Source organism: Planococcus citri, chromosome 5 (genome assembly GCF_950023065.1).
Source record: "Planococcus citri chromosome 5, ihPlaCitr1.1, whole genome shotgun sequence".
NCBI classification, from domain to species: Eukaryota; Metazoa; Arthropoda; class Insecta; order Hemiptera; family Pseudococcidae; genus Planococcus; species Planococcus citri.
The window spans coordinates 38,405,701-38,418,041 of record NC_088681.1 but is presented as its reverse complement, the minus strand read 5'-3'; the positions used below and the strand labels follow the sequence as shown (position 1 = coordinate 38,418,041).

The 12,341-nt window shown below is 33.6% G+C and overlaps 1 protein-coding gene across 1 annotated transcript; it reads right to left on the bottom strand.

The window, feature by feature from the left end:
* Window positions 1–317: 317 nt before the first annotated feature.
* LOC135848273 (uncharacterized) lies at window positions 318–3,920 on the bottom strand. Its single transcript, XM_065368153.1, has 9 exons — window positions 3,490–3,920; window positions 3,383–3,409; window positions 3,178–3,288; window positions 3,043–3,066; window positions 2,765–2,872; window positions 2,613–2,660; window positions 2,476–2,499; window positions 2,042–2,077; window positions 318–1,267 (listed from the first exon to the last, which is right to left on the bottom strand). Exons 1-9 carry the CDS (start codon window positions 3,539–3,541, stop codon window positions 1,032–1,034), a joined length of 666 nt encoding a protein of 221 aa, XP_065224225.1. The 5' UTR covers window positions 3,542–3,920; the 3' UTR covers window positions 318–1,031.
* Between the last annotated feature and the right edge of the window lie 8,421 nt (window positions 3,921–12,341).

Here is a 12,341-nt window from a genome sequence, read left to right as displayed (position 1 = left end):
TCAAATGTGGATAAACTCGTTAAACAGGCCGAGTATAACTCACAACTCGATTATTAGCTGCCTAACTTCATATTCACGCCTTCTGGAGCATTTTCAAAATTCTGGAGAAATTGAAAAATTACGCTGGAGGGCTGGAGGCCCAGAATGGCATGGAAAGGTGAAATTTGGATTCTGGAAGTTAGTATCAGTTTTAGGACTTGATTTGATCATTTTTATTGATCAGTACATTGTACTTACGTCAATTATGAATTTTCAAACGTTTGCCATAGATCGAAAAATAAAGTTGGGCAGCTGAAATTTTGGTTTTGGGGGTTTTAGACCATATATTTTGCTCTTTCCAAAAAGTATTCATAATCAAGTTTTGAGACTTTTCGATTCTGAAGATTTTTTGAATTTTGGCTACTACTTTGAGATTTCAGACCACTGCATGTGGGCTTTGTCAGATTTTGAAAAATCTGAAAATTAGCTCACCCGAGAGTCTTAGGTAGGTATAGGATGGTAGGTAGAGTCAGACCTCACAAAATCTGTGAGTGGCTCTTACCACTTCCTTCTGGAAGAATTGAGGATGAAAATAATGAAAGTTGAATACTTTTCTAATATTTCATTTTCATGGTCACATTTTTTTCATCCAAAAATGTCATTTGAAGCTTCTCAATTTATTTAAAAACGTAGAATCAAATGTTTTTACATACGAATACAATCGAAGGGATTAAGGGAAAGGAGAATAAATTAATTTTTAATCAACAATTTATTTAAAATATCGTGTATTATTAGTATTCTGCTCTGCGTTTCACAGGCACTTAACTCAATTAGGTACTTAATGTATGTACCTAAAATAAAGACTTAATGTTATTTAAAACTAAACTCTTTTGAAATAAAATATGAAATTAAGTATCATTATAGTTAGGTATGTAATATGGATTTATACAATTATTAGATATAGGTACATAGGGTACATATACCTAAAAATATGAAATAGGTAGGTAGGTAAGCGTAGGCACACCTTTCAAAATTTTGCATTACCTACTTACTTACTGCGTGTCATCTGCAGAACTTCGAGAAGAAAATAATCTACTGATACCACTAAGATTTCTAAAGGAAATACCTCTGCTTTTACTCGTGCTCGTACTTGTACTTGTACCCGTATTCGTACTCGTACTTGCTTTCATTCCAGGTTTAATTTCAGATTTATAATATTCGTCGTACAACAATGGGGCCGCGTCTGCATCATATGTTCCACATTTTTCCACGAATTGCGATTCTTCTCCTAAAGTAGATATTTTCTTTTCGCATGCTCCGAGTAGCTCCGAATAACTCCGAGTAAAATAGAGCGTTCTTTTCGCAAAATAATCACTTCCTTTTTACTCTGTGCTGGCGTTCTTTTCGTTGCTCCGAGTAAAAAGAACCGGTTATTTTTGCTCGTTCTGAAAAGTAGTAGTAAAAGGAGTAAAGTAGCAACGGAACGTTTTGTTTTGTTTGGATTCAAATTAAAATGGCGGGTATTTTGAAATTATAGTGGTTTTATGTAAAAAATGTACAAATAAATTTGGAAAAATGGACATTTGAATAGAAAATGATTTTGAAAAGGACATTTGTGATGACAAGTTATTTTTATTTCACTAAATAAAGTTCAAATGTGCTGTGTTGTGTACAATATTATCGTTTTCAAATGTTGAAATAATAATTTTTTGTATTTAAATTAGTTTTTCCTTGGATTTTATAATTTATTTTATATTTTCAACTCGCAATAATCAGAAAAAAAACTAAAAAAGTCAACTGAATGCATTATAAATTTTAAATTCTAATTTTTAAAAGCAATTTTCATCTCGCCTGAACTAATTGCTATCAAAAATGTTACTTTACACACTCGCAAGCGTTCTTTTCGAACACGCACTTTAGGAGTAAATAAGACAATTCCAGTTTACTCCGTGCGTTTTTACTCCTTGCTCGGAGCATGCGAAAAGAAAACAGCTAGTAATTCTCATTTGAAATTTGGCATCAAAATTGATCAAGAGCAAGTAATGAAGTGCTATTTACTTACCTTTTAATACAGTAATGAACGTTTCATGAAGTTCAGCTTCAAAGCAAAGAAATCATAATTAGTATCTAATCAATATTTCGACTGTAGAGTTGAATATTTATTTTCTAAATCAACGCGTAGGTACATAAATGTAATAAATAATGAATGATATACGATTGAAGAATAATTTGTGCACATGTGGTGATCTACATTATATGTACGTATTTCTTGAAAACTAAAAAATGGAAAAATTTGCTGGAAACCTCAAAACATTCACGACCCTTGAGTGTTCATGTTGTTTGACGTTGGAAAAACTTATTCCTCCCCTTCCCCTCGTCATCAACCGTATCCCTACTTTGTGTAATGTGTATCTGTATACCTATAATTATCATGATAGAACTACGTAGTATCGTGTAATCTACATACAATAAAATATAGGTAGTAGGTACACTTACTGCTTAGTGGAATCGGATCTGAAACTAAAATAAGGTGCATGGTTCAGGCTGGGTTCAGGTTATAAGTCTTTAATGTTTTTTAGGGATGAGAAATGTGAAAAAATCGTACCTAACGTTGGTAAAGTTAAAATACTCACCGTCCGGGCACCTTTTTTTTATGCTGGCACATAAATGTAACAAAACACCTAGTTATGAAAGCGGATATAAATTTGAAAATTCACATAAAATCGTAACGAGTTAAAAATTTTTACAATCGAAATATGTGCTATTTTTATAAATTATTATCTACCTTTTGCCTTATTCAATGTTTCTCTATTTGATATGACCAAGTCATAATTCAATTGCCGGGCACACTTGATGACATATTCTCCAAATAGCTCCAAAAATGCTTTCAAGCCTATTTAAAATACAAGTAAATTCATTGTAATCATTAGCATAGTACTATAATCAATCGAATTTGTTGGATAAAAGGTATGCACGAAATAGGAAAGGTATTGTAATTGCTAATACGCGTAGGTACATTACTTATGGAAAATTATAATTGAAAATTTTTCAGAACGTACTTACTCATTATTGTTTTGGGGTCGACTTCTATTCGCGTTCGTGAAAAAAAAATTATTTGTTACGAGTATAATTATTAGTTCTGTTGCTGTTAATTTATCAATAATAAAGGTATAGTATAGTAGTTAATATTACACTGACCCTTAAGTTTTTTGATAAAACTGTGCTCTTTTAATGAATTATTGGGAGCAAAAATTTTCTCCATGGCTGCAACATATCCCTCGAATCTTTCTTTCAAGCAATTCCTGTAGTCTAAAAACGAAAAAACAAATCAAGTGATGATTTCACTTTTAGATATCGTCTTAAAGAGTGGGTATTGAATACGAATGTACAGATAATTTCTTACCCAAGTTCCACTCCTTCCATTCACCGCCTGAAATTAAGATTATAGCTCATTGATTATTAATTTCAAAACTGGATTTCACTATGAGAAAGATAGTGTACTTCACTTACCTACGAGTATGGAAAATGATACCATAAAAAGTGATCTCCATAAAAAATTCATTTCTACCGGTGAAATTTGTTTCGTTGTACCTAACTTATCGAATCAATCTGTCGACTGCTACAGGTAAGACGTTACGAAGAATTTTCACCAGCGATTTTCTGACACATATGTAGGTAGGTCTAGGTAGGTCTAGGTATAGGTATTTGAATTTTAAAAAATCATCTGGCAAGTCATGAAGTCACGTCGATCAACAGATGCACGGCGGCTGTGTTTAATGTTAGGATACCTACGTCTTGGTACAATGGTACAAACATTACTCATCATATTAATAAACGAATAGCGATGTGTTTTTGCATGAACACTTAACGTTCACCAAAAATCGAAAAATGAAGTTGGGTGGCTGAAAATTTGGTTTTGGGGGTACCACGCTCTTTCCAAAAATCGCGGTCCTGTTCAAATCGGAGGGTGACATGACACCTCAAGAGGTTCCCTTGTAAAGTCGTACTCATGCTTAGCATCTTTAAAAACAAGCTTTCGGATGAATTGCTCAACTGGAGTATATTAGCTTGGATTTTTACCGAAGAAGGGGGGGGGTTCAATTAAAAAACTACGATCATATTCGTGATAAGTTTCTCAAAAAGTTGTCATTCAAATAGGTTTGATTTATCACACGCTTCGATTCTTTCTCTCTTTTTTAAATTTTGACTTGAATTAAGGGGGGGGGCTCGTCATTCTTCTGAAGTTTTGATGAGTCACCATTTTTTAAAATGAACTTTCATTTTATAGCGTTCAACTTAATTCAACTTTTGAAAACTCGAATTAAATTTAAATTCTATAATTATACTTTCAAAAGGTGCAGTCGATCTTGCTTTCAATACCCATCAGCTCTGATCGAGCAAAAATTTGGCTCACTCAATAGAGCATTTTTTTGGAAAATTTTTGAAAATGGCAGAAGCCAACTGATAAATCAATTTTGAACTGAAAATCACTCAAAAAAATGGCTTTGTAGGTGTTTCTAGAAGAGAGATTTATGGGTCCTCAAAGAGAGAATTTTCGTAGCCCCTATATAAATATATATTTAATTTAACCTGTTTGAGGAAAATAGCCCAAGTCCAAAAAATATGTACCTAGTTTTTGAGATTCTGCGTCAACCAAAACCATTGCCATCAAAATCCGAGTCCACTTTTAGGGTTCTTTTGAGTGGTTGAAAATTGACCAAAAGAGATCTATTTGAAATCTCTTCATCCCTTCCCTCTTGAGAACCCATATTTCCTCTCCAGAAGCACCTCCGGAGCTTACATTTTTTCTGAGGGACTTTAAACTCAAAATGGTTTCCACAGAATTCGGTGCAAATTCTCCATTTTGAAATTTTCAGCTTTTTTACTCGACTTATAAAAATGGCAACACTGGAGGAACCAAACAAGCTCATAAAATCTCAAATTTAAAAAAAAAAAATTCAAACCCCCAATAATATGGCGTGAAAAACGATACCACATAGGTTAGAGGTTCGCATTCATTTGGTAGGTCTCTAGGTACGCTAACAACCCAATCAGATTAGGTGGTCGTATCACGAAAACGTATTTACGGCGCAAGTTATGCAAAAATATTAACACCATGATATTCGTTCGGGTATAACGCTCGAGTGGAAGGTGTACAGAAGATACCAGCACGCGTACACTTGTACTTCTTGTCGCCATTATTACTGGAGGATACGAAGGAGCAAAAGAAAAAAAAACACACCTTGGAATTGTGAGTGGAAAAAATATATAAGACGTAAAAATTACCTGCGAAATAGAAATGAGCCTGAGTACCGGTTATTATTTATATACTCTTCAGACGTAAAATTTAATTTATATAAAAAGCTCGCACTTGTATATACGAGTACGAAGCATCGCAGCGTTGGCTTCGTTATCGGTAAATTTACCGAGTAATCGTGTTTTCTGAGAAGTCGAACAATAAAAAATAATACAAAAGTGGATGAAAAAATTGGAGCGAAAACTTGGAAGAAAAATGATGAAGGGAAACGTTAAAGTCTATTGGGAAATCAGCAGAACACGCATGACAGAACTTGACTACTTTCCTCTTGTTTGCTTCTTCCTATCATTTTTCTATTCGCCATCTTCTTTAATTTGGTTTCTTTTTTCTAATCACCTAACGTGCTGTACGTGTTAGAATTTAAGACGTTCGCCCATGTCCAAAAATTTCCAATAATATGTTTTGATTTGGAAACTTTTCCTTTTTTTTGCGTTCTAGCCTTGTAAACGAAATATACTCGTATATACCTACTATACGTGTACGTTTCGCCACTGACATTGATTTTTTTTCTCTTTTTTTTTTTCGCTTTCACTCAATTCCCTTGAAATTGATAAAACGAGAAGAATTATAGCCTCTAAAAATTTTACGCGAAGTTAAAATCAACTGAGCGTTCGCACATCAAAGTAATTAACGCCGCATTTCTCTAGCATAATTTTATCAAAGTTGTGGCACTTTTCCCATACTATAAACTAATGTTTTGCTTCGAGGTGGTAACACATACATATATAGGTACCTACATTATAAACATTGTAGGTACGTGGTTTTCAAGGTGACGCAGGTAATTTGAAATTTTACCAATTTCAACATCGTTAAGTATCAAAAATGAGGAAAACGTTCTCAAAAATTTAGACTTACGTAATGAATACTTTTTTGGCTGTAGCAAAAATATCGTCGTTTGATGAAAAAATTGTAATGATAAAATGAAATTGAAAAAAAAATAATTGAAATAAGGCAACGGTTCTCTTGATTTATCAGAACGTTTAAAAACCATGCTAAATTCGTTGTTTTCTTTCAATTGCTGACTGTCGATTCACGTAATTATTTTTGAGATATTTTTGAAGAGATAGATTTAAAAATCTATCGAAAGTTCTAGAACGGTTCAAAATTGCTACATATCAAATATTTCAATATTTTTTAGAAATTTTCATTTCGAATTTTCATTTTTTGAATAAATGAGAATTGCTTAAAATGTCTGAAAGTTTACTTATTTCAAATTACTATTGAAATTTTGATAAAAAAGTTTTCAAATTTCTCTTAACCATTTTTGGAAAATTTTTATTCATTTTCCTAATTTTAAAAATTTTTTTTTCGATATTTTGAAAACGTGCTTGTGCTCAATTCCCTCCCCCTCCCCCCCAAATAACTTTAGTAACCAAAAAAGCTCGAAAAAAAGGGACCAAAAGCAACCAAAAAAGTGACAAAATAAGAGCTAACATTTTGATGAATCACCAAAAAAGCCAGAATATTAGATACAAATTGAAATTGAGGTTTTTTTAATTTTAAAAAGTTGAACTAACTACATAGTACATGTTTTGAAACTTTTTGATAAAAAAGCGAGACTTTTTGAAAATTTTTGGCAAAAAAGTAAGGATTTTCTAAATTTCTGGCAAAAAGTCCAATTTTTGGCAAAATAAAATGAGACTCCCAATTTTAACATAAGGAATGATTTTCAGACAATTTCTGGCCAGAAAGGGAGACTGGTGGACAATTCCTTGAAAGAAAGAAGATTTAGGAATTTTTTTGCAAAAAAACGAACTACAAGCAAGAATTTGTTACAATTTTGGCAAAAAATAAAACCTTAACAATTTTAGCAAAAAGCAGGACTTAAGGTGGCAATAAAGAGATACAATTTCTGACAAATATACCAGAGCGAGGCTTTTGGATAATTTTTGAAAAAAAAAACGAATTTAAAAGCAAAAATTTATGAATTTTAGCAAAGACTTTTTTGTAATTTTTTGGCGATTTCAAGTACATAAAAAGTGACACCTTTTCAATTGCTAAAAAGTTGACATTTTTGGTAAGAAACAAAACTTCTGAACAATTTTTGTAATTTATTGCAAAAAATCAAGAATTTTGGACAGTTTTTGGGAAAAAACAAAAATGACAATTTTAGCAAAAAGCACCAATTTTTGACACTAAAATTATTGGCCAAAAAATTGTACTTATTAAAAAATTGTATTTTTTCGAAATTTTTATTGAAGATGGAAGACTTCCTTAGTCAAAATTTTTCATAAGAAGTGACACTCTTTTGGATTTTTTTTTTTTTGCAAAAAAACTTCAATTTTTAGCGAGCACAACATTTTCTGAAAATTTCATTTTACGTACTTTTCACGTTACCTTTGGATGCTCTCACTACAAAAAAAAAATAGCCATCCACATGACCATGACTTGGGACTGATAATCGATCAAACAAGAAACCAATTTTCAAATCTGGTGATAAATTGAACCGAGTTCGCGAGTAATTACATACGTTCAAAACCAAAAGGCTGGTAAGTATAATTTATTACATGAGAGATTTCTAGTTTCCAGGTGAAAAATTGACCGTAACGAAAAGGATTAGGTATAAAATGAACAACGAGTTCATTCTTAAAATGGTCAAGATTGATGAAGAATGCGAAATTCCAACAATCGAATGAAATTTCTTCCATGAACGAGCGAATCATACCGAGTGATTCGTTTAATTTGTACATTCGCTTCCCGGGTAATATATTTTTTCAGGCCAGAGAGGTAGGTAGACCAATAAAAATCTCGTTGATTAAAATTTCACCTGTTTCGCTGGCTGTGTTTTTTTCCTATAGGCGAACGAGCTTCCCACCTTGTTCGTTTCTAGGGTACTTTAGCGGTTTAATTTTAAAAACGAACTCGTATTTAAATTGATATATTTATTCAGAACAACGCCCGGCGTGTTTTTAGCCGCTAAAATTTATGATTTATGGAAGGTAAGCTTTTTTTACCTACAACAGATTCAAATGAAAACTGCGATGTTTTTGTAACGTAATCCCTTCGGAATCCGAGGTAATGTTTGATAATTAACTACATGTAAACTAATGTGAGACACACGAAGAGTACACCGTATACCTACCTAGAACGAAAGGTAGCCAAATTTCGGTCTTTTCTGGAGGCGAATCGTTCGCCAGGTATTAGGTTTAAATTTTATAGGGGAAAATTACGGCGTTGAATTATTTTCTACTACGCCGAATGTGCTTCGAGTAAAAACAAAAAAGCAATTCGAACAGGTAGGTTAGAGGTGTATATACCTTGACCATTGTATAGGATAGAGATACGTATAGGTACGATGTTAACTCTGTGTTAATTTGGGAAAACGTTTTAGGATAAAAATAAAAACAAGAACGAATCGGTAAAGAACGACCTCATTATTTATCCGCGTTCACCGGCGAACGCTACGGTAACATTCAATATTTTAACCGTTCCTATTGGGAAATATGTTTTACTTTCGAATACAACCTACGAACGGATAAAATACTGGGGGGATGGAGTTTTTCCCTCACGGCCACCAGATTGTATACGTATGAGATAACTTTTTATTTATTTCTCGTTTAAAGGTCGAAAAGGGTTCGTTTTTAATTATTTAACCTTTTCTATGGCAAAAAGGCGAACAACAAATAAAAATGATACTCTGATTAACAGGTCTTCACAAATCGTACGCTGGCCTTTCTCTACATATACGATACATCCTCCTATTGTGTAATAAATAGACGGCTGGAACTGGAAATAATCGTTTCGATGATTTTTTTTTCTCACTCTCTTTTTGTTTGACCATAATATTGACGTCGAAATAGAATACTTTGAATAAGTATTACCTACCTACTCATTCAAAATATACGGAAACAAAAACCAATAATATAAACATTCAAGACGAAATTTATCTTTTGGAATTCGCAACGCGAAAGACGATTTTTTCAAACAAAAAGAATATACAGAAATCAGTTTTAGCTATTTTTTTTTTCAACGTTGGCTCATATCCAAAAGCTCCAGTTTCGAGCTCTTTGTTTCGCGAAGAGTCCCAGCTAAGGAGCCACCGCCTCGAGCCACGAATGGATCCCTAAAATAATACTACAAGAGTAAACAAGTACAGATGAATATTTTGCCGAAGGTTACCCATACGAATCTCTAAATATCTCTGACTCCGCGACTCCGAACTCCTAAAATTAGAATTATGGATCTTTTTTATGTTGCCTCGAGTCCCGATGTAAACATCACTTAGAGCATCTAGAAAAAAATCTGATAGGTACCTACTTATTTTTACGTTACGTCCAGCTGTATCTCGAATATTCGACTCCATTTGATGGATGTATAAGAAGCATGACCTTTTCCTCGCCGCTCTCATATTTTCGTTATTTTATAGTCAGCGTCACTTCTTATGATCAATTTTGATCTTTTAAAAATTTCAAAAATTGATTTGATGTTTGCCTCAAGGCTAAAGGGACCATGTATGCAAATAGTCCAGTCATTTTAGCAACATTTTTTAGTCGAACCTCGAAAAAATTGGGGGCAAGCTGAATTTTACATTATTTGTTCAGATTGGTCTCTAAAACAACCCATCAAAAGTTGCACCCCCCAACTTTCCGGCTACCCCCGCAAGAGGTCATTAACCTTTGCCGATACAGGTTTTTCGGCTGTATCGCCAAAATGAAGGGTCCGAGAGGGAAAATGTTCGAAGAAAAAAAATTCACTCTATAAACTAATTTCAGTATGCTATGAAGTTGACTACCGGTACATTTCAAGTCGTTTCGGAGCATCCAGCGACTTTTTGGAAATTACTGGTGCCTCCAGCAGATATTTCAATGCTCGAAATTTCCATAAAAATTTACTAAACAGAGTTGGAAATCCAAAATTGACTGTGTACTCCAATTTCAATACGCTATCAAGTCGACTGCAAGTTGGTTCAAGTCATTTTTGAGCCTCAAGCGACCTTTTGAAAATTACTGGAGCCTCCAACAGATTTTAGAAACATAAAATTTCATTAAAGGCAGTTGGAAAGCAAAAATTCACTCTATAAACTAATTTCAGTATGATATGAAGTTGACTACCGGTAGATTTCAAGACGTTTTGAAGCCTCCAGCGACTTTTTGGAAATTACCGGAGCCTCCGGCAGATATTTCAATGCTCGAAATTTCCATAAAATTTCACCAAACAGAGACACCTTATTTTTGCCATTATTCTGAGGTGGATCGCACGTAGTTTTAATCCGTTTTAGAGTCTACAGCAGATTTTTAGAAGTTTCTGTTTTTCAAAAAATGCCACAAAATCTATTCCTTTTTATGAAATTTTGCAGAAATTACATGTTTCAAAAATTTACTGGAGGCTCCAGAAATTTCCAAAAAGTCGCTGGATGCTCCGAAACGACTTGAAATGTACTTACAGTCGACTCCCTAGCGTATTAAAATTAGTTTACAGAATATATTTTAGCTTTCTAACTGTTTTTGAAGAAATTTTATGAAAATTTCAAGTTTCAAAAATCTACTGGAGTCTCCAAGAATTTTCAAAAAGTCCCTGGTGGCCACAAAATGACTCAAACCCACCAGCAGTTGACTTAAAAGCGTGTTTAAATTGGATTGAAGCGTGAATTTTCGCATTCCAACTTCATTTTTATGAAATTTTGTGGAAATTTCAATTTTCAAAAATGTTCTGGAGGCACCAGAACTGATCAAAACGGTTTGAAATTGTTTCCAATCGATTTGGCAGGTTGAAAATAAGGTATGTCCCAAATTTCAGCTTTATAGCTCAATTTGGTAAAATTTTGATTTTTTTTCTCATTTTTGGCCTAAATTTGATTTTCAAAAATTCACCAAGAATCGAAAAATACATTTCAACTGAACTGTTCATGCTTATAGGAAATTTGACGTAGAATAATTTTATTTCAATCACTTTTCTCCCTCCGACCCTTCATTTCGGCGATATAGCCGAAAAACGTAGATTGACAAAGGTTAATGACCTTTTGCGGGGGTAGCAGACAAGTTGCAGTGTGCAACTTTGGTCAAAATATTTTTGAGTCTACCGTGAATCGAGTTCACGTTTTAAATTGCCGATTTTCATTTTTTAAAACAATTTTCATAAAACTGACAAGTTTACCCCCTCCTCAGTAAGGGTGAAATCGCCATTTTAGGAAAAGCTGGACGGGTCATGCTGATAGGAAATTTAGCGTAGAACAATTTTTGTTCAACATTTTTCCTCTCGGACCCTTCATTTTGGCGATACAGCCGAAAAACCTGTATCGGCAAAGGTTAATGACCTCTTGCGGGGGTAGCCGAAAAGTTGGAGAGTGCAACTTTTGATGGGTTGTTTTAGAGACCAATCTGAACAAATGATGTAAAATTAAGCTTGCCCCCAATTTTTTCGAGGTTCGACTAAAAATTTTGCTAAAATAACTGGACTAAAAGTTGCCAGTTGGATTCATCACCCTCAGAAACGTACATATTGACACTTATATTTCATTTTTGTAAGAAAATTTAAATTTTGGTTTTACAGTAGGTATCGTCTTTCTCGGGGTCAAACGATAAAATGGGTTTAAAATTAGGGTTTATTGGCCAGGAGAACTTATACTTTTGTTACATTGCTTAATTTTCTACTCAAAAACAGGGCTCGTATTCAATTTCTTGCAAAAAAAAAGTGAATCGGTGAGAACAAAAAGGGGCTAAGTCGCATTTTCTCATTTTTCAGGAATAACAAAAAAACTGATTAATTCGAAAATCAAAAAATTTTGGTAAACATGCTTAAGGTCATTGAAAGAGAACCCCAAGACACAATTTTTAGCACAGCTTCGAAAAAAAAATATTCACGTGCGCCGGTGCTGTTGCTGCCTGAACAAATGGGACTTGGACCCTTTCTGCACTCAATCGCCAAAATTTTTCTAGAAATTGCTCGGGCACGAATGGGGCTTGATTCTACATCTAAGTACATCATACATCACTTGGACTGTTATCTCGTTTAAATTGATCAAAAATCTCTTGAGGTGTAAAATTTGTTGCCAAAGTTGTTAATTTTTTCGTCTTTTTTCAGTACATACTTAGTAGATGAACTTGAA